This window comes from Opisthocomus hoazin, chromosome 32 (genome assembly GCF_030867145.1).
Source record: "Opisthocomus hoazin isolate bOpiHoa1 chromosome 32, bOpiHoa1.hap1, whole genome shotgun sequence".
NCBI classification, from domain to species: Eukaryota; Metazoa; Chordata; class Aves; order Opisthocomiformes; family Opisthocomidae; genus Opisthocomus; species Opisthocomus hoazin.
The window spans coordinates 1,879,523-1,904,370 of NC_134445.1; the positions used below are offsets into that span (position 1 = coordinate 1,879,523).

A 24,848-nucleotide genomic window follows, 5' to 3' on the forward strand; every position below is an offset into this window, starting at 1 on the left:
TCCCGCCACGCTGCCCGGTGTGGGCAGGCTCCGGGCTCCAGGCATCGGCAGGGACGCGGGGCAGCGGGCAGCACCGCCCGGGCCCGGCCGAGCCGCAGGAGGTGGAGGAGGGGGCGGCGGGGGCCACTGGCCGGGTGCCCCCCGCCCGGGCCGCCGGGGTGAAGCCAGGGAGCGGCTGCGGACGTGGCTGCGCGGGGAGAGGACGCGGCACCGGGCGCTGCTTGGCCGGGCTGGGGGGTGGGGGGGCGGCTGCCGGAGCCTGGGGACGCACCGGGCCCAGGGGGGGTTGAGAACAGGCCGGACTACAACTCCCATAGTGCCTCGCGCAGCGCGGACTCCAGCTCCCGCCGTGCCCCGCGCGGGAGGCGTCGCCCCGCCCCCCGGGCTGTGACGCGCGCGGGCTCCATGGCGACGCGGTGACGTCGCCGGCGGGGTGAGAGGTCACGGCGGCGCCGGTGCGAGGGCAGCGGAGCCGGTCCCGGCCCCGGCGATGGCGGCCCGGCGGCTGCGCGGGGCCCTGCAGCTCGGGGCGCGGCAGCGGCTGCGGGAGGCGGCGGCCCCGCCGGGCAGGTGAGGGGGGGCCGGGGCGGGGGGACCGGGGGGAGCGGCCGGGGGGAGCGGCCCGGGCGGGGCCGGCGCGCGGAGGTCAGACCGGGCCCGCGGGCACCGGAGGAGCGGGGGACCCCGCGGGGGGGGGGGGGGGATCGGGGGGGGCACTCGGTGCCCCGGGCCCTGACCTCGGGCCGAGCCCTTCGGGCCCTGCGGGGCCGCGTCCCCGGTCCGGTGCCGGCACCTCGGGAGCGGCGGCAGTGACGTCAGCGGGCCGGGCGCTTGCGTCACGGTCAGCTCGGGCGAGCCCGGGAGACCCTGAGCCCCCCCCCCCCCCCCCCCCGCACCGGCGAGCCCCGGGGGGGCCATCACCGTCCCCATCGGCTGCATCTGGTGGGTCCCTGCGCTCCCGGAGACCCCCGGCCTGGCCCAGCCGAGCGCCGCGGTTGAGGCCCGCACGGCCCCCCCGCCGCCCCCGCCGTGCCGGGAGCTCGGGGACCGCCGTCGCGTCCCGCAGCTCGGGGGCAGTGGGGCTGGCAGCCCGCGACGCAGCCGGGGTGACCGGCAAGCGGCACCGCTACAAACCCTGGGAGTGCTGCCGGTGGCAGGAGGGGCCCGGTGGGAGCAGCCCTGATGCGGAGCCCCGGCGTGGGCAGGGTGCGAGCCCCCAAACGCCGCGCCCGAGCTGTCGCCGTCGCCGTGGCGGGCCTGGGCTGGGAGCAGCTGCTGGGGCCCGGGCCGGTGGAGTGAGGCCGAAGCAGCCGGCGGCAGCACCGCGGGAGGACCCTGCCGCCGTCCCCGCAGCGCCAGGGTGGGGCGACACGGCCCCCCGGGACCCCGCTGCGTTGGTGCCGAGCGTGGCCCTTCCCGCCGGCAGCTCCGGCACTGGCCGCACCGCGCCGGGGCTGAGCCGGGGCTGCGCGGGGCTCTGCGGTGACGCCGGCGCCTGGCACAGCGCCGGGGGCAGCGGGCGCCTGTCGCTGCTCGGCCGCCCGGGATTAGGTGTCCCGGCGGTCAGGTTTCGCGGCCGCTCCCCTTGCACAGCAGCAGCCAAGGCCACGGGCGTGTGGCGAGCGCTCCAGCTCCAGCCCAGCAGCGCGGCCATCGGGGGCGGGGGGGCTGCCTGCCGGACCCCGCTCCAACGCCCGTCTCCCGCCAGGCACGCGGCCCTGTGCGGGCTCCGGCTCAGCCGGCTCGCCCACCCGCCCGCTGGCGCCGAGTGGGAGCCCCGCGCCCAGCCCAGCCGGGCCTTCCTCAGCCTGACCCACAAGCGGAAGGAGTACTCGGAGCGACGCATCATCGGGTAGGTGCGGCGGGTTCGGCGCGGCCGGGCGGCACGGCCCCGGCTCCAGCGCCCGCTCTCCCCCAGGTACTCCATGCAGGAGATGTACGACGTGGTCGCCAACGTGGAGGACTACAAGAACTTCGTGCCCTGGTGCAAGAAGTCGGTGGTGGTCTCCAGGCGCAGCAGCCACGTCAGGGCGCAGCTGGAGGTGGGCTTCCCGCCCGTGCTCGAGCGCTACACCTCCATCGTCACGCTCGTCCGCCCGCACCTCGTCAAGGTGAGTGGGCCCCCAGCGCGGCGGGCACCCGACCCGTCCCGGGGAGGTCCTCGGGCGCCGCTGACAGGCGCTCCCCCCGCCACAGGCCGTCTGCACGGACGGGCGGCTCTTCAACCACCTGGAGACCACCTGGCGCTTCAGCCCCGGCATTCCCGGCTACCCCCGCACCAGCACCGTGGATTTCTCGGTAAGGCCCGGCCGCGGGCGGGCGCCGGGGCGAGGGCTCTGCTGCGGCGAGCTGCCCACCCGCCGCCCCTCTCCCCCCGCCCCAGATCTCCTTCGAGTTCCGCTCGCTGCTGCACTCGCAGCTGGCCACCGTCTTCTTCGATGAGGTGGTCAAGCAGATGGTGGTGGCCTTTGAGCGCCGGGCGGCCAAGACCTTCGGCCCGGAGACGCGCATCCCCCGGGAGCTGATGTTCCATGAGGTTCACCAGACGTGAGGGTGGCCCAGCACCCCCCGGACTGCGCCTGGCCCCGCGGCCGCCCCCTCAATATTTATTTGGGTCCGTCTCTGCCGTCGCTGCCTCACTGACCCTCGCGACGCCGTGGGCGAGAGGCGATGCTCCTGCGAGCGCGGGGGGCTGCCGCGAGCCCCCCGCCCCACCGCGACGCCGCGGGAGCCGGGGTCCGGCACTGGAGTCCCTGGTTTTGTCGCTGATTTGGGTTTTAAGTTTTGTTTTAGTTCTTGGGAGCTCCCCCCTCGCCCCCCCGTTTTGTTTGAGCTCCTCGGCCAGGCTGGAGGGTCCCGGCGGTGGGACAGCTCCTCACTCGGGGGGGTGGGAGGAACAGGGGGACTCACTGGCGGGGGAGCCAGGCCGGATCCTGCTGGGGATCGCGGTGGGGGGCAGCGAGGGGCCAGGGGAGGAGGGGGCCGGCTGAGGGGCCCCCTCCTGCCCCAGCTCCTCCGGGAACAAAAGGGAAGGAGCCCGGCACAGGGAGGACGCTGCTGCCTGGCCCCTTGCCCGCAGCCAGGCGCAGGGGCCGAGGGACCCCGGCATCGCACAGTTTGCACAAGCCACACGCACAGAGGGGGGGGGATGGGACGGCTGGTGCTGCCCCCCCCTCCCCCAGCCCCACCCCAGGGACCAAGAGGGCCCCAGTCCCTGGCGTTCTCTGGTTCCTGCTCGCCTTTCCTTACCTTTGGGGGATGTGGGGGCCTCCAGCCCCGCGGGGCCAGAACGGCCATCCCAGGGGGGACAGGGGCTCCCCCGCACCCCCCTGACTCCCCCCACTGAGCCCACCCGTTGCGGCCCCATCCCCGAGGGCACCGTGGCCTCGCTGCCCGCGGCCAGGCCGGTGCAGGCCAATAAAGAGCAATGTCCAAGGGCGAGCAGCCTCCTGGTCCTCATTCGGCAGCCACGGGCGAGGGGAGCTGGGGGGAAGTGGGGGGGCTGCGTACTGAGCCCCCCCCAGCTCCGAACCAGGCTGGTCCCTGTGGACACGACTGCGCCCGGCGCTGCCAGTGTGCCAAGGTCCCAGCGGCCGAGGGCAACGCGCCGGCCCCAGTGGGGGCAAACCAGGGTGGGACGGGGGGCAGCAGCCCCTGACCCCCCCCAAAATCCTGCAGGAGCAAAGCAGAGCCCGGGGGCCGGGGTCCTGCCCGGGGACCCTGAGCCCAGGGAGGGGGGGAGGGAGGGAGGCGCCGGGCTTGTTAATAAAAACCTTTACTTTGCATTTTGTCGTTGTTTGTAGGGAAGCGCCCGATCCCTGCGCGGGGCCGGGGCTGGCGCGCGGGGGGGCCCCGCTCCGGCTGCGGGGGGCAGCAACCCCGGGGGCTCACACAGACGCAGGGCGCGGGCCGGGGAGGAGTGTATGGCGACCCTGGGGGGCACAGACGGCCGGTCCTCGCCTGCTGCCCCACAGGGGGGCCTGGGCGCGCGGCGGGGCTGAACCCTGTGCGGGGGGCTGCTCGGGAGCCCCCTGCCTCACCGGGCGGGGAGTGGGAGGGGGGAGCAGGCCCGGGGCTGCTTCTACCCCCTCCCCAGGCAGCGGGGAGGGGAGAGGAGCAGCGGGGGGCTCCGCTCGCGCCCCAGCGGGGCCGGGGGGGTTCAGCAACGCGTGCGCCCAGGCCGGGCGGCGTGGTGGCGCGGGGAGCGGCGAGCCGCAGCCCCCTCCCCGTCCCTCCGTTACCCGGAGCGGTAGCCCACGAGCTGCATCAGGCCCTGGGTGCTCATCGACTTGGGCCGCTCCAGCGGGAAGCCCAGCGCCCGGCTCCAGATGAGCTGCGAGAGGACGCCCAGGGCCCGCGAGACCCCGAAGAGCACCGTGTAGTAGTTCATCTCCTTCATGCCGTAATACTGCGGGGAAAGGGAGGGGGTCAGGGCCAGCAGCTCCGTGGGAGGGGGCAGCCCAAGCCCCTGGCCCCCCGGCTCACCTGCAGCAGCACGCCGCTGTGGGCATCCACGTTGGGCCAGGGGTTCTTGGCCTTGCCCTGCTCCAGCAGCACATTGGGGACGATCTTGTAGAGCTGGGCCACCAGCTTGAACATGGGGTCCTCGGGCAGGTGCTTGAGGGCGAACTCCCGCTGGCAGGTGTAGCGGGGGTCCGTCTTCCGCAGCACTGCGTGCCCGTACCCCGGCACCACCTGCGAGGACAGCGGTCAGCGCGCAGCCCCGGCACGGCCCCGGCCCCTCGCCCCGTGCAGAGCCCGGCTCACCCTGCCCGAGTTGAGCGTGTTCCAGATGAAGTCCCGCAGCTTCTCGTCCGACACCTCCTGGCCCAGCTCTTTCTGCAGGTTGGTCAGCCAGAGCAGCACCTCCTGCGGGCGCGGCAAGCGGAGGACAGGGACAGGGTGAGGACAGCAGCCCGCCGACGGGCGGACGGACAGACAGATGGGTGCGGGGGGTGCCCACCTGGTTGGCAAGACCGTGCAGGGGCCCGGCCAGCCCATTCATGGCGGCGGCGAAGGCGAGGTACGGGTCGGACAGGGCGCTGCCAACGAGGTGGCTGGTGTGGGCGCTCACGTTTCCCCCCTCGTGGTCGCTGCGGGGGCGAGGGGGGCGTCAGGTCTCCCCGGTCCCTGCCGAGGGCCCCGCAGCCGTGGGGACACCCCCGCAGCTGACGTTCGCTGCTTGTGGCCCCGCGCCGGGTGCCCGGTGACGCCGTTGGAGCAGCCCGGGCGTGTCCCAGGACCCAGCCCCATCCCTGGGGGGTGGGAGTGGGGCCGAGCCCCTGCCGCTGCCGGCGCCGGCTGCTCCTCGGGGCCCCGTACCTGTGGATGGTGAGGTAGAGCCGCATCAGCTCGATGAACTGGGGGTCGGCGTAGCCCAGCATGTTGGTGAAGTTGTGGGACCAGTCGAGGTTGGGGTCGATGGCGCCAATGCTGCTGCCCTCGCGGTACAGGTTGCGGTAGATCTTTGCGGCGACACAAGGCAGCTTGGCGATCAGGTCCATGGCGTCCTCGTAGATAAACTGGGACAGGTGGGGTAAGACAGAGCAGCTGCCCTCCGCGGGGGTGCGAGCCCCTGACCCCTGCACCCCACCCTGCGCCCGCGCCCCAGCCCAAGCTCAGAGGCGAGGCAGCCGAGCCCCCCCATGCCGCGCCACGCGCCCGGCCCCCCCATACCTCCCAGTACTTGACGCGGTGGATGCCCTCAGCGTAGGCGCGAGCGAACTTGCTCTCGCTGTTGAGGGCAGTGACGGCGGCGCTCAGCTGGGACATGGGGTGCAGGTTAGTGGGGAAGTTGTCCAGCATGGTCACGACGTGGGAGGGCAGGGCGGCGCGCCGGGCCCACTCGCGGGACAGCCAGCTCACCTGCGGGGGGGCATGGGGGGCTGAGCCGCGGGGCGGGGGGCCAGCAGCCCCCCAGCCGCACCCCCCGCCTGCTACCTGCTCCTGAGTGGGCACCTCTCCCGTCACCAGAAGCCAGAAGAGCCCCTCGGGCAGTGGCTCCTCTCCCCCCGCGGCTTTGGGCAGCAGCTTCTGGCACTCGGGGATGCTGTACCCGCGGAAGCGGATGCCCTGGAGAGCCCGGCACAGCATCAGCCGCTGCGGCGTCACCCACGCGAGGCGGGCGCCCGCGCAGCGCAGGATCAGGCCCCACCTCATCAGGGTCCAGCACGGAGGTCTCGTAGATCAGCCCCTTCATGCCTCTCATCCCGCCGTAGACCTGGGGAAGGGCGGAAGGAGATGGTCACCGGCTGCGGCGCAGCGCGGCGGCCCCGGCGCAGTGGGGGTGCGGCGTCCCCTGCTCACCATGTCCACCGTGATCTGCCCTATGGCCGTGCTGCCGTGCTGCTGCCTGAAGCTCTTGATCTTCGCCTGCTCCTTGGGGATCATCCCGGCGAGGACGTCTTTCAGATTCTGGGAAGGGGGGAGGGGGCCATGAGCCCTGCACCCGCGGGAGCCGCGCACGTGCTCCCCGCTGCGGCGCTGTGCAGGGGGGACAGCACCGGGGCGGCTCTTACCGTGGCCGCGCTGGCGTGACGGGCGGCGAAGAGGACGCAGGGCGCGTTCTGCGGAAGAGCAGAGGGACCGGGTCCGTCAGGGGAGACCCCACCGCGCTCCCTGGCCCCCGAGCACCGCACAGCGCCGCGGCAGGAGCTGTGCCGCCACACCGGGCAGATCCCCTCACGCGAGGACACTGCGCCCGGCGGCCTCCCTTGCCCACACGTGCCGAGCTCCGCGCCAGGCCGGTTCGGTGGGGCCGGGACGAGCAGAGCGCGGTGCAGCGGGGGCCAGCGGCGTCGAACGTGGCCCCGTTTCACTTCCTGCTCTGTGGAGCGCAGGAGCGGCTGCATGAAGCAGCCGGTACCGCCGTGGTTTTCTGGCCGGCGCCGGGGAAGCCGACGGTCGTTCCGTGCCCGCAGCCGCGGGGACCCCGGCCCAGGGGACGCCCTGGGGCAGCCGGGGAGCCCGGGGGAGTGGGCAGCACCGCAGCGAGCTCCGGCCCGGCCGCGGGGACCCCTCACCCTGCGCGCGGCACCGGGACAGGGAAGCGGCAGTGGCCACAGAGGCGGCCGCGGGAAGCCCAAGGTCACGGCGGCCGCCGCACCCCGCTGCCGGGGCACCCACGGCCCGGCCGCCCCGGGGCCGCCGCGGCTCAAGGTCACCCGCGACGGCGGCGACACCGTGGGCGGGGCTGGGGGGTCCCGCCACACCGGGACCCTCCGGGAGCCCCCGCCGCGGCCCGGGGGTGCGGGGACCCCCCCGGTGCCCCCGCCGGGGTGCGGGACCCCCCGGGTCAGCGCCGGGGCGGCTCGGGGCGGGGGTAGGGCGGGGGGGCGGTGCGCCGGGTCCGGCTCCCAAAATAACGCCCGGTCGATGCACGCGCCGCAGCCGTTACGAAACGCCGGGGCCGCGGCCAAGGCAAACGGGCGGGGGGGGACCGGGGCCGCCCCAGCCCCACGCTGCTGCTCGCCCCCCCCCCCCCCCCCAGGGCAGCCCCGGGCCGGACCGGGGGTCCCCCCCTGTGACCCCGTTGCCCTCTACGGCGGAGGGGGGCGGGGAGAGGTGGGGGGGGCTCCCCGCCCCCTCGCTGTCGGTGCCGCCAGGCGGGAGCCCCCGGGGCCGCCGTGGGGCCCCCCCGCTGCAGCCCAGCGCCGCGGCGGGGACCGGGGAGCCCCAACGGGGGCTGCAGCCCCGGCAGAGCCCCCCGGCGCGGGCTGGGCCTGGAGCCCCCCCGCTGTCCCACGGCGGCCGGGTGGTCCCGGCGCGCCCCCGGTCTGACAGGGCCGCGCCCCGCCCCGCCCCGCCCGGCCCGGCCGCGCTCCCGGCGTTGGCGGCATCGCCGGTGCCCACCACGTGCTGCCGCTGCAGCGCGCGGCCCCGCGACCCCCCCCGTCCCCCACCGCAGCGCGGACCCTTTAAGGCAGCGCCCCCCCCGCGTCGCCCCTTTAAGAACCGGCCCCCCCGCGGCGTCGCCCCTTTAAGGCGCGGCAAGGCCGGGGCGGGCGCCCTCACCTTGGGCCCGCAGAGGCGCGCGGCCGCCCGGCTGCCGGCGGCGAGGAGCGTCATGGCAGCACCAGCACCGGGACCGGGGGCGGAGCGGGGCCGGGCGGGAGCGGGGCCGGGGCTGGGCGGGAGCGGGCGCGGGGCCGGAGCGAGCGGCGGCGACGGCCGGGGGTCCTCAGCGCGGCGGGCGGGGCGGGGCGCGGCGGCGCGGTCTTCATTAGCATAGCCCCGCCTCTGTCCGCCCCCTTGGGGCAGAGCCGTTCGCCATTGGCGGCGCCGCGCGCCTCGGGGCGGGGATAGGCAAAAGACGCGGCGGGGGGGGGCTGGGCTATAGGTGGCCGCCGCATTCGCCTGATCCTGGGGTGGGGTGGGGTGAGCCGGCGTCCCGCCCCCCCCCGTGGCGTCACTGTCTGCAGTGCGTGACGTCATGCCGCTGCGTCACCCGTCCGGGCGCTCCGGTGCTTCAGAGCGGCTCGGCTGTGGTGCAAGGCAGCCCTTTGACGTCCCCAACACTCGGCCATGAGCTCCGAGGTCACTGTGACGTCATCCCACGGGGAGCCGCCGCGTGCTCGGGGTCACCCTGTGACATTGCCCCGGCTCCGCGGTTACGTCACGGGCCCGGGACGGGGGCGGGGCTGCGGGTGACCACCCCGGCTGACCCCAGGCCATTGCCCCGCTGGCCCCGCACGGGGGAGGGGACTGGACGGGACGGGACCCCCACTCTGACGGCGCCGGTGACACGGGGCTGCCAAGGCTGGTGTCGCCAGCGGTGCCGCGGGGACACATGGGGCTGCCACCAGTGTCCCCAGCCCTGCACCCCCCTGCTCCCACGCGCACAGGAGCGAGACGCAGCCCTCGGGGTGGGCCTGCGGCACGGCCGCCGCGCAGCCCCTTTATTGCAGGGGGTCCCAAAGCCAGCCCTGGGCGGCCGAGCACCCCACGGCGGGGGCGGCCGAGCCCCGGCGTCCCCGGGCAGCGTCCCTGGCCGACAGCCCCCGCGGCAGCGTCCCGGTGGGGGAAGCAAGGCCGGTGTCCCAGTGCCCCCAGCCCTGCGGCAGCGGACGGATGGTGAATAAATAGGAGAGCACCAGACTGGGCAAGGCAGCATCCACGCCGGCTCTGGAGCCGCAGCCTTCCCTGCCACGCCGGCCTGTTGCAGTGGGGCTGCGGCGACGCGAGGCAGGGGACATCCGGAGGGAGCCGGCGCAATCCTGGTCCCACGAGGCGGCCAGGGCCGTCTGCATCACAGCTCGTCATGCGGGATGCGCAGCGCGTGGTCGCACAGGTCTGCGGCGACAGAGGCCGGCGCGGTCGGGACGTGGCAGAGCCCCGCAGGCAGCCCCCGCCCGGGAGCCGGGACCCCTCCCCTCTGGCGCGTCCCCTCCGGTGCATCCCCGGGCCACGCAGGGAGCGCCTGGGCCGGCACAGCCGTGCCCCGTGCCGGGGGACACCTACACTTCCCCTGGGCGTTGTTCGTGGTTAATCAGAAATGCGGCTGCTGGGACAGAGCTGCCGGCCGGCGTCTCCCCGGCTCCGGCACCTGCAGCCGCCCCGGCAGCCGGGCAGGCAGGGTGCAGGCAGCAGGCGCCCGGCCAGCGTCAGGCTCAGCCCCCGGAGCAGCCGTCAGTGCCGGGAGACCCCCGGGACCCCCTGGGGAAGGAGCGATTCCCCCGGCGCGTGGGGCAGGGACAGAGGGACGCGCCCCGGCCTGGCCCAGTGCCGCAGGTAACGGCCGCGGGCCGCGCTCGTTAGTGAGGAAGCGCAAAGGTCGCGGCGTGCCCTGACCCCGGTGTTTGTGAGCTGAAAATAGCTCTGCGGGAAGGGAAAGGCCACACGGCGAGCGCCCGGCCGTTGGCTGCACCAGGAGCCTGCAGCCGGCGCGGCCCCGGCAGCGCACGCCTGGCCAGGCCGCGCATCCGAAGCACGCGGCAGGCAGCGGGGCGCAGGCGTGGGGCTGGCAGCGTGCGCGGGGGGGGCAGGCCCTGGCACCGAGCTGCCGCAGAGGGGCTGAGGGCCGGCGGGGAGGACGCGCAGCTCCTGTACCCCCCTGCTCCGGGCCGGCAGACGGAGCAGCTCCGACCCTCAGGCGGCAGGAGACCCTGGGACGGGACGGGACGGGAGCAGGAGGGAGGCGAGGGCCCAGCTCACCCGTCCGCTTGCTGCAGAGCCGGTCCTTGACGTTGTCGGCCTCGTGGGAGAGGAACTCGATGAGTTCGTCCTCGTACTCCTCGGCGATGCTCTCGCACTGCAACGGGAGCCGCCGGCGGGTCAGCCAGCGACCACACGGCCCAGGCAACGCCGACAGCAGCTGGGGAGCCCCCGGCCCCTCCCCCTGCAGCCCAGGAAGGATGAGGGGAAGGGGCCGGGAGCTGTCGGTGAGACTAGCTCAGCCCTAGAAGGGCGGCAGCTGCCACCCAAAGCCCGCGCCGAGCCCAAACAGCCACCACGGGCGCCCAGTCCCAGCACGCACTGCAAACTTCAGACTAGAAGCCACGTCTCCGTCGATTTTGACCCCGGAGAGGTCCATCTTGGTCCCGTCGTGGGAGATCACCCGGACGTAGCTCTTCCGGTCCGTGTCTGGATCCACTTTTTCCCCGTATTCCTTCATCTTCTCACACACCTGCTCCAGCAGCTCCGTCAGATGTGCCTCCGACCGGGCGTAGGGCACCTGCGGCACGAGCGGGAGATCAGTGGTGCCAGGCCTTCGAGCGTGACATCGGAAGGGGAACGTGGGGCCAGCGCCTTGCCCCGGGAGACAGGGAGCATCAAGGGAGGGTCCGACGTCTCCGCGGGCGCTGCGGGGCTGTGCCGGTGATGGGCAGCGGAGGAAGCTGAGGAAGGGGAGACGGCGTCACCCAGCCCACGCAGAGCACCTGGCGTGGGCCCGAGCCCTCCCTGTCCCCTGCCACAGCCCGTCCCCGACCTCGCGGTGACGCAGCCTGTCCCTGTGGACACGGCTCACCTCCACCACGGACTGGCTGCCATCGGGGTTGATGCGGAAGGAGCCCATCTGGATGGTTTTCCTGGGGTCCACCTGGCCAATCTCCCACTCCAGCTCGTCCACCAGCGCCCGGCACGCTGCGGGGATGCAGGCGTCAGCGGCCCGGAGCCCACAGCATCGCCTGGCCCCACCGCAGCCCTGGCACAGACAGAGCTGCCGCTGCCTAAAGCCACTGGCAGTAACTGGTGCAACTGGTGCTGCCGGCAGGTAGGGAGGGCAGCTCTGTGGGGAGGGGGTCCCGCAGCCCTTTGGGAACGCCTGGCCCCGCGCCGGCTGAGCGTGGTGGGCAGCCGCGGGGCGAGAGGGTCGTAGCTGCTGCCCCGGCACCAACCCGGCCCCCTGGCGCACCTCCACAGTGCAGGTCCTGGCTCCGGCGGGCGCAGAGCGCGGGCAGCAGTGCAGCCAGGGCCGCAGCCAGGCAGAGCGTGGGCAGGATCCGGGCCCTCATCCTCCGGGCCGCGCTGCGGGGCCACCTGCGGGGGGGGGGGGGTTGGGCAGGGGCAGCTCGAGCACCGGCGGCCCCGGGACCGCCGGAGCCCCTCAAGGCCTGCCCACGAGGTGCAGCCCAGAGCCCCCCCACGACCCCTCCCCTACAGACCCCAGCCCGGAGCCCCCCGCCCGAGCCCCCTCCCCTGCGGGATCCAGCCCGGAGACCCCCACGACCCCTCCCCTGCAGCCCCCAGCCCGGAGCCCCCCGCCGCACAAGCTCCATCCCAGCACCCCCGAGCTCCCTCCCCTGCAGACCCCAGCCCGGAGCCCCCCCAAACCCACTCCCCTGCGGGATCCAGCCCAGAGACTCCCCGAGCCCCCTCCTCTATGGCCTCCAGCCCGGAGCACCCCCCCCCGAGCCCCCTCCTTTAGGAAATCCAGCCCGGAGCCCCCACAGCCCCCTCCCCTGCAGACCCCAGCCCGGAGCCCCCCGCGCCCCCCGCCGCACAGGCTCCATCCCCGCCGCCCTGAGCCCCCTCCCCTGCAGACCCCAGCCCATATCCCATCCCCGACCCCCCGCAGCCCCCGCCCCGCCGGGCAGCGCTCGCAGCCGCCCCGCGCCCGGCCGAGCCCCCCGCACCGCGCCGCTCTCCCGTCCCGCTCCACCGCCCCCCGCCCGGGCCGGCTGCCCAGGGGCTGCCCGCGGCGCCGCCTGTCCCGCCGCGCCCCCCCGCACGGCCCGCCGCGGCTAACGGCCCCTCGGAGAGGGCGGCGGCCCAGCCGGTCGGGGCGGCTGAGCCGGTCGGGGGCGACGGAGCCGGCAGGACTGGGCGGGGCCACTCCCGGACCCGCGGCGGGTCCATCCCGTGCGCAGGCAGCACCGCGGGCAGCCCGGGGGGAGCGCACAGGGCCAGGGCGCTGCCAGGACCCGGCCCGCGTGGCGCTCGGCCCCGCGGAGGCGGGGTCTGAAATGACTCCGCCCCCAGGAGCGCTCCGGCCCCGCCCCCCCGCCGGCGACGGCGCGTCCCGGTCCCGGTCCCGGTCCCGGTCCCGCAGCGGGGCCTTGGTGCCGCCCGGGCTCCTCCGCGCTGCGCCCCGGGGCCAGCCCCGCCCGGGGCCGGCTCCTTCCCTCCGTGTCCCCGGTCCCGGGGCCGGCCCCGCTCCCGCTGCTCCGGGCCGTGTCCCCGGTGCCGGTCCCGAGCCCCGCGGCCCCGGAGCCAAGGAGAAGGCGGCGGCGCGGGTGTCCGAGGCTGCTTTATGAGGGCGCCCGGGCCGGCGGGCGAGTGCGGGGGGGAGGGGGGGCAGTGATTCCCGGTACCGGCAGGGAGAGGGAGCCCCGGGGCGCCGGGCCCCGGGGGGGGGACGGAGGGGCGGTCGCGGACAGCCCCGTCCCCGCTGCTGGTTCCGGTTCCAGGCGCGTCCGCCTCCCTCGGGGGTCCCGGGGCTGCTCCTCGTGTCACAGGGCCAGCACGGAGGGGTACACGGCCGCGTCTGCCGGAGAGAAGGCGGTGAGGGGGCGGGGGGGCGGGGGGGGCCGCGGTCTCGGTGGGGGCCGGGGGCTCACGCTTGGGGCTGCTCGGGCCGTCGGGCTCCGGCACCTTCCAGTCCATCTTGCGGCCCTTCTCGTAGAGGCCCTTCAGCACCTTGCGGAAGTCCTCGGGCTCGGCGCCCGGCGGGCTCAGCTCCAGGAACTTGCGGTAGAGCTGCAGCGCCGTGCGCGCGTCCTCGATGCTGTCGTGTGTCTCCCCCTGGATCTTCAGGTCTGCGGGGAGGGCCCCGGTCAGGGGGGCACGGGGGGACCCGGCCCCGCTCTGCCCCCCCCGGCCCCAGCCTTCGGCCACTGACCCAGGAAGTACCAGGCGAGGAAGCGCAGGGAGATCATCCTCTTCCTTGGGATGTGGAACAGGTAGACGGTGTCGATCACCTGGTCCTTGGGCACCTGGAAAGCAGAGAGGGTCCTGCTGCAGGCGCAGGGGGCTGCCACGGCGGGGGGAGACACCCCCCGAGACCCCGGGCGGAGGGAGGGGGGCTCGGCGCTGTCACCATCAGGTTGATGACACGGAAATCCTTCTGCAGGCCGTGGCCCACGAACTTGACACCGACGTCGATGAGGAAGCGCAGCTTCAGGTAGGTGGATTTGAGGGTGGTGAGGTGCTTGGAGGAGATCTTGGCGTCCAGGTCTCCCGGCTTGATCCCCGAGTACTGGGTCAGGTAATCCACCACCTGCGGAGAGCGGGGCCCGTGGAGGCGGGCTGGGGGGCCGCGGGCAGCCCCGGGGTCTGCCCCCTCCCCGCGGCCCCGGGGAGGTGCTGCCGTTAAGGCAGGTGCCCCTCCGTGGAGCCCCGCGCGGGGCTGGGGAGCTGCGGGAGCCCCGTACCTGCTCCTGGGTGGAGATGTAGTCGTCAATGAAGGGGACGCCCTCGTTAGGGCCCTGCCCGCGCACGCACGTGATCCTGGCCACCGACATCTGACTGGGCTTGATGGTGGATTTGGTCCCGTCGCTGCGCAGCTCGGCCTCCTCCTGCGACGGGCGAGAGGAAAGCTCGGCGACCAACAGCCCGCGCAGCCCCCGGGCGCACCCGGAGGGGCTGTCCTGGCCCCCCACCCCCCGCCGCAGGGAGGCCTGACCTCGTTCAGCGTGACGAACTCGGCGTCCAGCCCCACCAGGTCGCCAGCCTGCGGCATCTCGCTCAGCATGAGGGGGATGAAGGTGGCATGGCACTTGCGCTGCTTGCGGGCCAGGGAGGCCTCTGCCAGCAGCACGCTGGCTTCGATGGGGTTCTTGACTGCGGGAAAGGGGAAGGGCGCTCAGCCGCGAGCCGGCGTCACTGGCCACCCGGCCACTTCCACTCCAGACACGCACTGACGAGGTTGTACTTGGCGTTGAGGTTCCTCCGGGCGTAGTAGAGGATGGCCGGTACCTTCCAGTTCATGTCGAACTGCACTGCCTCGCACTGCAGGGGAGGGCCCGGTGGGGGGGCGGCCTGGCGTGGGGCCCCCCTCCCCGCAGCCACGGCCTCGCCACACGGCTGGCGGCACTGCCCCGAGCGCTCACCTTATCCACCGGCTCGATGAGGAAGTCGTTGAAGAGGTACCACTGCTGGTGTGTGACTCCCTGGGGGCAGAGGCACAGGCACAGCCTTAGGGGCCCCCCCAGGCAAATGCAATGACTCCTCTCCCCAGTTACCAGGGAAAGAGGGGTGTGACGGTGCCATGTGGGAACTCCCGCCCTTCCTGGGACACGGTGGGGAAATCCCTGCTGGCCCGGGTGCTGACAACGCGTACATGAAGTGCTCGGGCCGGACAGGCACAGTCTGCCCGACTCCCAGCCAAAACTCCACGGAGATGCAACAGATAAGAGTCAGGGATGCAGCCTTGACACACTCTGGGAACTCCTGGCGTGGGCATCTCTGCCAAACAACAGGACTGCCCAGACCAGCCCCCTTTCCTCGGGAGGGGAGATGACGTCCCAGCCCTTACCTGGAAGCACAAGGACCTGCTGGCAACGCGCCCGTGACCAAGAGGAACCAGCCCCAGTAAGTGTGGGATGAGGCTTCTCCAGCCCTTCCCTCCCCGCAAGGTGCCTGAGCAGCACTTGGCCCTTCAGGGCTGCCGGCCACGTTCAGCCAAACACTCAGCGCTTGATCAAGAGACCCAGGAGCGGGTCTGTTAACGACCCGACGCCTGACGAGCGGTGGGCAAGAACCCCTGGGCTAGGCAGGGCTCTCGGGCAGCGGGCAGCTGTGGGCGGGGGAGGGCCCGACCCGCAGGGCTCCTCACCTCCTTCCTTTGGTGGTAGGTCTCTCCCACTTTGATGTGCCCCACCAGGCTGCCCCCCGTGCGGGAATCCAGGATGTGGACGACGGTGGCCATCAGATCGTAGACATAGACCGACTCGGGGTCGTCGGTCGGGCTCAGCTGCAAGAGGCCCCCAGGGAAACGTCTGAGCCCCGACTCTTGGCCAGGCAGCTCCCAGGCCTCCAGCCCAAGCCGGGAGCTCGGACATGCTGCCTCACCACCAGCCCAGAGGTTTCTGTGATCGCCGAGGCGTCTCCAGGGCAGCCTCGTTATCTCTTGCCCACACACGCTCAGCAGAAAGCGGTTCTGAAGCAGTTCTGCTCCCGCAGCCCCACGTGCACACAACCACGCAGCCCCAGAGGGATCTCGTCACCCTTTACCTCATCACTCTCACTCCAGTTGCAGACATCTAGCTCCTTGCTCTTGGTCAGCCTCATCTTGATGGCATGGGGGATCCAAATGTTCTTCAGTTCCTCCACGGAAGGATACGAATGCCCCGTCTCGGGGTTCCCCAGCTCTTTCCTGCATGGAGAATCACAGAAAGCCGAGTCAGAAGGAGTCACGAGATGTCTTCTCCAGGGCAGAATCCCCACCACCCCACCCGCCCACCCACCAGCCTATTCCTAAACCTTCCGCAGGACAGACGGGGCAGCCAGAGCCACACCACTTCCCGCAGCTGCCTAGAGCGGGACGGTGGGAAAGGTGGTCAGCTACTGTTGGCCAGAAAGGGCCGATACACAGTCATGGGTCTTCTGTCAGTCTAAAAAGGGAAGGGAACGATGGCTGGGGGCTCAAAAGCAGGTCACAAGGGCATCTGAAGGGCATGCTGCGCAGAGCGCCCATAGAGGGTCACGGTCTCAGAGCGGCAACGAGACTGTTCAGAGCCCACGAGGAGCTACAGACAGGTGGAATATCAATTATTGTTATCAGATGAGAAACGGCCCTGAGCTCCTCAAGGCCCAGAGGACAACCCAGCAGGCATCACTGCTCAGAGCCGCCACCCCAGGAGTGGCCACCTACCACTCTCCAAGAGAGAATTCTTTGCCTTTGGTGATCTCAAAGCCTCCTCTCTTCATCATGGCTCTCTGAAAGGCATACTGGCAACGAAACACAGGCAAGGGTCAGCGCGGGGGGACAGGCTGCGCTTGGGGGCACGTGGGTGACAGCCAGGCCAGAAGTGGGGAAAAGACAGGGGCTGTAAAGCTGTAAAGTCAGTGACGGGGAAAAGACAGAGAGGGAAACCCAACTGTCCGCCCGCTCTCTGCTGGGCTTGTGCTCTGCGAAGCGGGCGCTGCCTCCCTGCTCCTAGGCCCTGGGGGGCTGGGGAACAAGAGCGAGACTCTGCTGCAGTCCCGTCAGCTTTCTCAGGGCAGGAGATCTTGTGGCTTCCAACTCCAAGCACACGGCTCATGCTACAAGCATGACCAAATACCAACATGTCCTCTGCAAGCGAAGTAGGGTGACGCTCGGGCAGAGCGCAGGAGACTGTTAGAGACAGCGGAATCGGAGCGAAAACACCTCCGCAGAACAGGACAGGCAGCAAACCCCGTGTGCCAGGGAGAACAAGCCTGCTTCTGCCCCAGAGCGTCTCCCCCACCTCGGCCTGTGTCTTCCAGAAATCTGCCTCCTTGGAGCTGTTCACCTCGCAGTTAATGACCAGGACGTCCGGCAGGCAGCGGATGTTCCGGGTCTGGACCTGCAGAGAGAGCAGGAGATGGAGACCGGCAGCACCGAGAGCCCTGGAGAGGCTCAGGACCGGATCTGGCACCTGCGACCCCCTGCCCTACTCCAACGCCTTTGCCTGCAGAGCTTCCTCCCCACCGCCCGGCCGGGTGCCTGGTAGCTGCGGGCACCGCAAGAGCCGCTGAGGCAGGGAGCAGGCTCATGCTCCCGGGGGGTTCCTCTGCCCCCTGCCCCGGGGGGACTCAGCCGGGATCCGCATGACCTGCGAGACACATTCCAGCACTCGCACAGCCCAGGAAATACCCCGTGCCACGCCGGCTCACCATCCGGGCCAGGAACCGAATCTCCAGCATCCACTCAGGAGGTTCCCCACTGACTAATGGAGAAACTGCCCCGGCTCAGCCAGCGGCACGGGGCGCTTACACCCTTGTCCCGCACCCCCTCGTAGCCCATGTGGCGTGGCGTGCTCGCACCCCGCTCCCGGGCTCACCGTGGGCTGGTACTTCTCACAGTTCTCGCACCAGGCTTGCGTGTTCTGCTCCAAGCAGATGCTTCGCTTTAAAATTTGGGCGAACTCATAATCTTTGACTGGCTTTTCTGAAGGGAGAAAGGAGAATAACGTCACCTTCCAACACACAAATCTTTACCAATTTAGTTCAGCCAAACCTCTGGGGTTTTCCTCACAACCACCCGCGAGAAGGTCAACCCCCAAATCTGCCTTTCTGTAGCCAAAAGCTTGGCTGGTTGGAAACCCACCACGAGACCTCGGCTGCCGGGTCTGCCGCAGCCTGGGCCAGAGCACTGCAGAAGCTCCTCGCTGCAGGTATCTATCACTGGGAAAAGCCACGGCTTCTCCATACAGATAACAAACCCCACCCGGCCACGAAAAGGCATCAGCGTTCCGCATGCCAGGCCCGGCCCCACCCGCCCCTGCCTGTTACCAGTGCTCTCGGGGTAGGAGAGGGTGAAGAGCAGCGTGGAGGACACGCGGACGGTTTCCTTGCCGCAGCGACACATGCTGCAGTTCTCCATCTCGCAGCTGAACAGCTGCCCGATAACCGAGTCCCTCGAGGACCCAAAGCTGCTGCAGAAAAAGAGCACTGGGGTTAGCAGGATCCCGGCAGTCCCTGCCGCGCAGGGCTGGCTGGTACGGTGGGCCGAGCACTGGGGGCCCACACATCTCTGACTGCGCAAGGGCCGTTCAGGACCAGCACCCCAATTCCAGCAGCTCTTGGGGACCCAGCCATCAGGCTTCTAGAGCCAGTGCCCTCTGCGCAGCCCCAGCCCGCCACGCAGAGGGGCTAGGCTGAGGAGGGATGGAGGTTCAGCGCAGGGTTCAGCCCCTGCTGCAGGGATAGCCTGCAGCTCCGCGTGCTCCCATGCAGCCCTCGGCAGATGCGAGTGGCAGGAAAGCGACAGACGGGGCCTCGGGGAGCCAGCCCCCCTCCCTGGCTCAGTCACTCCCGGCCCTGTCCCCAGGCCAGGGACTTACCTGCTGCCAGCCCCTCGATAGGCCTGCGGTCCCTCCTGCTCCTGGGTTTCCTGGTGCAGCTGAGTAAGGATGAAACGGTTCCAGCTCTGAATCAGCCGCCCCAGGTTCACCTTCCCCGTGGCTTCATCCGAGTCAGCCAGGATCAGCCCCAGCGCCGAAGCCTCTGGGATTGTGCGGAAAGCCCGCAAAAAGTTGCTTCCCTGGGGATGGGGCAAGAGCGGCATGTCACCGAGGTCAAGTGACAGGAGTTTCCACGCTGTCTGATGCCATCACCCGAGGACTCGGCACCGCCCGGCTCCTCCTCCTCTGTGATCCCTCTGACCCTCCCAGGCCGCCCAGCCTGCCGGGGCTCCCCACGGACCTGGCAGGGGTCTCCTCGAGACAGGTCCAACATGTGGAAGAGCAAGCCCAGCTCACAGCCCAGGCAGAACTCCTTCTGGCACAGGTGGTTCTGCACCAGGCAGCGGACCGGCTCCAAGAAATACAGCACCTGGCAGAGACAGAGCGGTCAGGGAGGGCCCGGGGCCGCAGTGGGCTGGGCAGGGCTGGGGCGTCTCCCACCTGGATCATGCAGTTGCAGTAGGCGTTGGGGATGTGGGGCTCCAGGCCCGCAAACAGCGTCTTGTTGTAATGCTTGAAGTCAAAGTCTTCCAGCCCCAGCTTGGAGTATTTGATCGTGACCTAAGGAGAGCCCCAAGGTGTTAAACAGACACCTTCCCCCCCACACAGGACACTGGCCAAACACCTCGGTGCTCCCCAGAGACGTGGGCAGGCGCTCGGCCCAGACGGGTCCTTCGCCCCAGGTGAGCCCAGCCTGTGGACTCCCAGACAGCCCCCGCCGTGCCCCGGAAGGTCACTACCTTCCTGTACTTCTTGGCCACCATGTAGAGATGTGGCTCCTCTTCCCGCCCGATCGGGGACTCGGGGACTTGGCTGAAGCTGTCGAACTCATTGTCTGTCTCTTTTAACCGATAGGGAATCTGCGAGGGCGCAGAGAAGGGAAGAGCAGCTGAACCAGAGGCAGAGCGAAGCACCACATAGTGAAACAAGCAGCTCTTGGGCTTTCCTGCCTCCCCGAATGAGCAAAGGAATAAACCATAAAGGAGTGGGGCCCTCCCTTAACCTGCACGAGGCCTCCACACCTTCCTTCTTACAAGGGACTTATTACTGTGGGAAACTACAGCGGTGCTGCGGGCAAGGGCGAAACACAGCAGTGTTTTCCCAAGGGCAAGGGACGTGCCATGAACCTCCGAGCCGGACAGCTCGAATCCTTCGTGCCACAGAGCCAGTTATCGACAGAACCTGGCTTCTGGCCCAAGCGGGAGGCCCCAGCCCTCGCCCAGGGCTGGCTCACCCACTGACACCGCTCAAGAAAAGCCGTTGCCTCCTGCAGCAGCCCAATGCTTCTCTCACCCGTCCCGAGCCCTGCAGAAAGCTCCAAGGTCGCTCGGCACGCAGCGAGAGCTCTGTCCCTCCCCGCACTGCAGGTCTCTGCTGCTGGCAGCAGTACCCCGTGCCCCGCACAGCCCCCTCCTGCGAGCGGGTACCTGGTTGCGGAGCTTGGTCCTTGGGTTTGGGGCGTAGCCAATGAACCCCACTTTCTTCATGGTGCGCAAAATCTCAGGATCTACCGGAGGGGCTCGCCTGCAAAAGGCACCGCGACTCAGAGCCTGCTCTGTTCAGCAGCATCGTTTAACCAAGCGCCTTGCTGGCCATGCTGAGGGACCCACCCGTGGGTCACGAGGGTTTCCCCCATGCAGTCCTTCCCCCAGGACCTCAGCGTTCATTTTCCGCCACAACAAAACGCCTGGGCTACGCCAGAACACGGCAGCAGCACTGAGCGGGGTATTTGGGAGCGGGCTCAGGCAGAGGGAAAACAAGAGCTTCCGCGCAGGCAGGATCCCAGCAGGGTCTCCCACCAGGCAGACGGAGGTTTGACCGGACCCTTCCGTCTTCAGACCTGCCCAGTCACCGCACCTCCGCAGCTACGTTCCGCCACAGGGAAGTTGTCTTGCACCTCACAGGGCACATAACGAGGAAGGGCAGCGCCAGCCATGAGACCAGGGAGCTACAGAGCTGCCCTCATGCTCCCGGGGCCCGGGGAAGGAGGGGATGCCCGCCGGGCCAGCTTTCCGGTGCTGTTTTTCACTGGGAGGGACTGGCAAATTACCGGGGTGCCGGGGCGGAGTTGGCAGCAGGCCAGTCAGAGAGCAGGGCGTCGCTGGTCAGCGGCACGGGGATGAGCGAGAGCGGCACAAGGTCCTGGTTCCAGTCCAAGTGGGGCAGCGTGTCCACAATGCAGGGCAAGGCAAAGTCGGTCTCCCGGGAGTAGGCGTTGAAGGTGACCTCGGGGGAGTCGGCCCAGAGGTGGACGCAGCCCTCCGAGTCACCGAAGGCCAGGGCCTGCTTGCTGGCCGAGACATCGAAGGTCATGATTAGGGGCCCCACAGTGTTGACGTGGAAGATGTCGGCGGGGTTGGCGAGGCCGGTGGGCTCGCAGAACTGGCACTGACCTGCATGAGAGGGAAGTGCAGAGCAACGTGGCACCGGCGAGCGCACGGGTGGGCCGGCACACCGTGACCCAGCACGCATCCCGCTTACGGGGCCAACTCTACCCCCTGAGCCGGGTGAGCCCAGGGTGCCGGGACCAGGAGAGCGGAGCCTGGCCGGGGGACGCAGCTTCACCCACCTGTCTGGGAAATGATGGCCAGGCGGGAGGTGTAGGTGGGGATGAAGCGGAGGAAGAAGGGGTCGATGTGGACCTGCAGCGGGGTGGTGGCCCGCATCATGCGCAGCTCGTACACCTTCAGGAAGCGGTCGCAGGCGAGGCCGTTCATTCGGCTGGAGAAGCCGCAGGTCACCAGCAGGTTCCCATGGACATCAAAGTCGGACAAGCTGCCCGAGTGCGCATCGAATTCGTGCTCCACCACAAACGTGCGCAGATCCCGCAGGGAGACCTGGGAGGGCGAGATGGGGACGCTGGCGCCTCGCAGGCAGCTGCCGGCTGTCGGGAGCCCTGGAGCTCTGGGAAACACTGGACACCAGCTCCAGGGTATCCCAGAGGAAGCCGAGCATCAGCAGGGCTGCCAGGCAGGACGGGGCTGGCGTTACCTTCCCCGAGGTGTGCCCACAGAAGAAGAAGCGGTTTGACTGCCTCATGATGGTGATGCCGGGAACCTCCACGGTGTACTGGGAAGGAGGCAGGAGTGAGTGGGGCTGAGCCCCCGAACACAGCACCTCCCCGCGCGAGGGAGCAGCCCCTGGCCCAGCCGTACCTTCTGCGTCTCCTGGACAGTGTTGAGGTCCACCTCAATGACGTGGTTCTGCAGCCCGCCAACGAGCAGCGTGCTGCTGTCCGTCAGCAGGAGGCTGTGCATGTCCTCGGACTCGTCCATGCTGCGGAGTGGGGAGAGGACAGTGGTTGCCCTCCTGCCCGGCTCCGGGAGGCAGCAGGGAAGGGGGTGGAAGACCTGCCCTTGCCCTCTCCCAGATCTACCCCTTACACCGCCGGCAGAGGGGCTGGGGCCGTCTCCCCCAGCTCAGGGGCCAGGAGGACCCTCCACAAGCACTCACAGGTAGTCAAAAATGATGAGGCCCCCTCGTGACATGTACTTCAGGTTGGTTTTGGTCAGAAAAAGGACGCCGTTCTCCAGGCTCTGGATCTGGCGGATGTCATCGCTGCTGTTCACTTGGAAGGAGGAGTATCGCTCCAGCGTCGGGCCGAAGAAGGAGGTGGCGTGGCCCTAAGACCAGCCAGGGACAGGCTTGTCAAGGCCCTCCCCAGCTTCGCTTGGATGCAACACAGGCAAACACCGCTCTGCCCCACGCCAGCTCCGGGCAGAGGAAGGCCCTCGGCTGCCTCATGACCTCCGCCAGCCTACGGAGGGGCTTCCTGCCTCCTCTGCGTGCCCCAGACTGCGGGACGCTGCTCAGACTTTTCCCTTTCAGGCAGGGATGCACAGACAGGAGTAAAGCACCAGAAGTTCCAACAGCCCGACAGGTCAGGGCAGTAAAGTTACTGGGAAAACACCACGAGGCTCACGCTCCAAGATGCGTCGAGCACCCCCGGGCAGCAGCTCTGCACTGGCGCAGCACAGCCCCGCGCTGAGCAGGACCCTCCGGCTCAGCCCCACGCTGAGCCACTATCCAGCCGCAGCCAGCTCGTCCCAGCTGGTCGCAGCAGGCAGAGCCCTGAGAGCGGCGCACGCAGCCTGGCTCAGGGCGGTGACCCTCCCTGCCCCGCTCCCGGGGCGGGCACCTACCCCATGGTTCCCGACCCACAGCATCTCCTCGTGCAGGTCGAAATGGGAGACAGCGACGGGCACCCCCACTTCGGAGACGGCGGTGTGCAGCTCGCTGTACATCCCCTCAATGAGGTGCACCGACTCCGGCACCGCGATCCCCTCTAAGGGCACCCCCTCGGCATCCAGCTCCACGTTCTGCAGCAAGCTGGGGTTGAGGTGGGCATCCAGGACGGGGTCCAGCGCGGGGTGGAGGGGGGGGGCATACTCAGCGAGGGAGGGGTCAAGACCTTCAAAGTTCATGGTGAAAACCAGCGGCTCCCTTCGAAGGAGAAAAGGAACTAAGTCGGTCAGCCAGAAACACCGGGGCCCCCCGGTTCCTAGAATCGGCGGCAGAGGCCCGGTGACTCCAAGGGATGGAAAAGGCGCTGGAATCTCCAGCGAGCGCAAGGCGCGGGGCTCCTGCCAGGGCCACCGGCGGCACCGGGACCACCGGGGCCAGGCAGGCAGCACCGGGACCACCGGGGCCACCAGGGCCAGGCAGGCAGCACCGGGACCACCGGGGCCAGGCAGGCAGCACCGGGACCACCGGCAGCACCGGGGCCAGGCAGGCAGCTCGGCCTGGGCAGCCCCTTCCCCGCGCCGCGCTCAGAGCCCCGCCCCAGCCCCACACCGCCGGGGCACGGCCCCTGCAGCAGCCCCGGGCACCGGGCAGCCGCCCCCCTCCCGCCGCTCGGGGCACCGCCCGGGCTCCCGCTGAGCCCCCCGCCCCGTCCTGTGCTCCGCTCCCGCCTCCCTTATCTCCGCGGTCCCGCACCTGCGGTATCGGCTGCCGCAGGCCGCGGCCGTTGCGGCGGGGCGCGGGGGGGGTCCTGCGGAGGGGGCCCCGCTCCCGCCGCGCCCGGGGCCGCTACCCACAAACCCCCGCGCTCCGGCCAAGCATCCCACCGTGCCCCGCGCCCGCCGGTACCGAGCAGCCGCGGGCAGGGCCCCACCGGGGCCGCGCTCCCGGGCTCCTCCCGCTCCGCCGCCGCCCCTCCCGCCGTCGCTATGGCAACCGCGCCCCCCGCGCTCCCGCCCGGCAAACCGGCCCGGCCCGCCCCTGCGGCCGGCGGACCAAGGGAGGCGCGGAGCCAAGGGAGCTGGCCAGTCAGCGCCCGAGAGAGGCGGGACTAAGCGGCGCGGCAGGTCGCGTGCCGGACGGCGCGGCAGAGGGGACAGAAAGGTTGCGGTCGGCCGCGTCGGGGCTCTGAGCGCGCCCCGCAGAAGGGAAGGGACCCCCCGGGGAAGGGGACCCCCCCCCCCCCCCCCCGGCCCCTCCGGCCCCGGCCCCGCACAGCCCCCGGGCGCTGCCTGCCAGCTGCCGCACCTGCGTGGCCTCCCGCGGCCTCCCCCCGGCCCACGGTGGCCCCCGGCATCCCCTGGTGACCCACAGCATCCCTCGGGGGTCCCGCCATGTCCGCTGGCACCCTGCGGGGGTCCCAACCGCCCCGCAGCGACCCACGGGGCCCCCCAGCATCCCCGGGGGTCCCACAGTGTCCCAGGGCTCTCACCGTGCCCGGTGGTGTCATGGAGCGTGTGGCCCCCCCCCGCCATGGGGACCCAATATGTCCCCAAACGCCCCACAATGTCCCGCGCTGTCCCCTGGCATCCCCCAGTGTCCCACGGGGTCCCGCTGGGTTCCACGGGGTCCCTCGGTGTCCGGGGGTCCCCAGGGCAGCGCACCGTTCCCGGTCCGTGGTCTGAGCCCCACCGGCACTGGCCTCCCCGGGACCCCCGCCCCCCTCCCGCCCCACCGGGGCCGCGACGCCACGGGCAGGACCGCGGGGGGGAGGGGGAGGGGCGGCCCCTCTCGCCCCCCGGTGCGGGCCCGGGGAAGGCCGGGGACAGCCCCGCCGGGCGGGAGCGGGAAGCGCCGGGGCCGCCGCGATTGCGGTGCCGGGGGAAGCACGGCCCGGCCCGGCGGGGAGGGGTCTGCGAGGGTCCCGGGGGGGGCGCGGGGGGGGGAGCCCGGGGGGCGCCGCGACTGAACTCCCGGTGGGGCGGGGGAGACGGGGGACACCGGAGGGGGCACGCGAGGGGGCTGGGGGACACCGTGGGGTCCTGCCCCGCCCGGGCTCCCGCTGCGCTCGGCGGGGCGGCCCAGGTGCGTCGGGCGGGGGTCCCGGGCCGGGCGGGGGTCCCGGGGCGGTGGCAGGTC

General features: G+C 71.1%; 4 protein-coding genes across 7 annotated transcripts; 1 reads left to right on the top strand and 3 right to left on the bottom strand.

Annotated features, from left to right (window-relative positions):
• Nucleotides 1–464: 464 nt before the first annotated feature.
• On the top strand, nt 465–3,721 carry COQ10A (coenzyme Q10A). Its single transcript, XM_075445690.1, has 5 exons — nt 465–570; nt 1,709–1,852; nt 1,919–2,111; nt 2,197–2,298; nt 2,384–3,721. The coding sequence occupies exons 1-5, from the start codon at nt 491–493 to the stop codon at nt 2,549–2,551; spliced, it is 687 nt and encodes a 228-aa protein (XP_075301805.1). The 5' UTR covers nt 465–490; the 3' UTR covers nt 2,552–3,721.
• A 38-nt stretch (nt 3,722–3,759) lies between these two features.
• CS (citrate synthase) lies at nt 3,760–8,152 on the bottom strand. 2 transcript variants are annotated; one of them, XM_075445688.1, is made up of 11 exons: nt 8,014–8,152; nt 6,519–6,566; nt 6,307–6,414; nt 6,155–6,220; nt 5,941–6,072; nt 5,677–5,865; nt 5,323–5,522; nt 4,964–5,093; nt 4,768–4,869; nt 4,486–4,695; nt 3,760–4,408 (listed from the first exon to the last, which is right to left on the bottom strand). In XM_075445688.1, exons 1-11 carry the CDS (start codon nt 8,065–8,067, stop codon nt 4,238–4,240), a joined length of 1,410 nt encoding a protein of 469 aa, XP_075301803.1. In that variant the 5' UTR covers nt 8,068–8,152; the 3' UTR covers nt 3,760–4,237. The 2 variants fall into 2 exon arrangements, with proteins under 2 accessions (XP_075301803.1, XP_075301804.1); XM_075445689.1 differs by lacking the exon at nt 6,519–6,566.
• A 707-nt stretch (nt 8,153–8,859) lies between these two features.
• On the bottom strand, nt 8,860–12,147 carry CNPY2 (canopy FGF signaling regulator 2). The gene is made up of 6 exons (XM_075445653.1): nt 12,075–12,147; nt 11,354–11,478; nt 10,967–11,082; nt 10,475–10,672; nt 10,153–10,249; nt 8,860–9,291 (listed from the first exon to the last, which is right to left on the bottom strand). Exons 2-6 carry the CDS (start codon nt 11,451–11,453, stop codon nt 9,248–9,250), a joined length of 555 nt encoding a protein of 184 aa, XP_075301768.1. The 5' UTR covers nt 11,454–11,478; nt 12,075–12,147; the 3' UTR covers nt 8,860–9,247.
• A 648-nt stretch (nt 12,148–12,795) lies between these two features.
• Nucleotides 12,796–23,686, bottom strand: PAN2 (poly(A) specific ribonuclease subunit PAN2). Of its 3 annotated transcripts, none has more exons than XM_075445792.1 (26): nt 23,619–23,686; nt 22,670–22,970; nt 21,981–22,150; nt 21,683–21,803; nt 21,519–21,596; nt 21,097–21,364; nt 20,578–20,920; nt 19,955–20,051; nt 19,268–19,387; nt 18,969–19,088; nt 18,769–18,897; nt 18,408–18,607; nt 17,857–17,996; nt 17,406–17,512; nt 16,830–16,928; nt 16,253–16,329; nt 15,613–15,754; nt 15,215–15,352; nt 14,490–14,549; nt 14,298–14,388; nt 14,063–14,220; nt 13,812–13,955; nt 13,478–13,657; nt 13,280–13,373; nt 12,999–13,196; nt 12,796–12,925 (listed from the first exon to the last, which is right to left on the bottom strand). In XM_075445792.1, exons 2-26 carry the CDS (start codon nt 22,949–22,951, stop codon nt 12,891–12,893), a joined length of 3,591 nt encoding a protein of 1,196 aa, XP_075301907.1. In that variant the 5' UTR covers nt 22,952–22,970; nt 23,619–23,686; the 3' UTR covers nt 12,796–12,890. The 3 variants fall into 3 exon arrangements, with proteins under 3 accessions (XP_075301907.1, XP_075301905.1, XP_075301906.1); XM_075445790.1 differs by having other exon boundaries at nt 17,857–17,999; XM_075445791.1 differs by lacking the exons at nt 12,796–12,925; nt 12,999–13,196; nt 13,280–13,373; nt 13,478–13,657; nt 13,812–13,955 and having other exon boundaries at nt 14,125–14,220; nt 14,302–14,388; nt 17,857–17,999.
• Nucleotides 23,687–24,848: the final 1,162 nt, after the last annotated feature.

Excerpts from the sequence above, each read along its gene's own strand:
- COQ10A (XM_075445690.1), top strand. The coding sequence starts at position 491 with ATGGCGGCCCGGCGGCTGCGCGGGGCCCTGCAGCTCGGGGCGCGGCAG. Across the intron at positions 571-1,708 it reads GCGGCGGCCCCGCCGGGCAG|GCACGCGGCCCTGTGCGGGC; the intron begins GTGAGGGGGGGC and ends GTCTCCCGCCAG. Across the intron at positions 2,112-2,196 it reads TCCGCCCGCACCTCGTCAAG|GCCGTCTGCACGGACGGGCG; the intron begins GTGAGTGGGCCC and ends CCCCCGCCACAG.
- CS (XM_075445688.1), bottom strand. The coding sequence starts at position 8,067 with ATGACGCTCCTCGCCGCCGGCAGCCGGGCGGCCGCGCGCCTCTGCGGG. Across the intron at positions 5,866-5,940 it reads AGGTGCCCACTCAGGAGCAG|GTGAGCTGGCTGTCCCGCGA; the intron begins GTAGCAGGCGGG and ends GCCCCCCCGCAG. Across the intron at positions 5,523-5,676 it reads ACCGCGTCAAGTACTGGGAG|TTTATCTACGAGGACGCCAT; the intron begins GTATGGGGGGGC and ends CACCTGTCCCAG.
- CNPY2 (XM_075445653.1), bottom strand. The coding sequence starts at position 11,453 with ATGAGGGCCCGGATCCTGCCCACGCTCTGCCTGGCTGCGGCCCTGGCT. Across the intron at positions 11,083-11,353 it reads CCAGGACCTGCACTGTGGAG|CGTGCCGGGCGCTGGTGGAC; the intron begins GTGCGCCAGGGG and ends GCATCCCCGCAG. Across the intron at positions 9,292-10,152 it reads GCTCTGCAGCAAGCGGACGG|ACCTGTGCGACCACGCGCTG; the intron begins GTGAGCTGGGCC and ends CTGTCGCCGCAG.
- PAN2 (XM_075445790.1), bottom strand. The coding sequence starts at position 22,951 with ATGAACTTTGAAGGTCTTGACCCCTCCCTCGCTGAGTATGCCCCCCCC. Across the intron at positions 21,597-21,682 it reads CTGTCCAGGAGACGCAGAAG|TACACCGTGGAGGTTCCCGG; the intron begins GTACGGCTGGGC and ends CCTCCTTCCCAG. Across the intron at positions 13,197-13,279 it reads CCTCGCCTGGTACTTCCTGG|ACCTGAAGATCCAGGGGGAG; the intron begins GTCAGTGGCCGA and ends CCCTCCCCGCAG.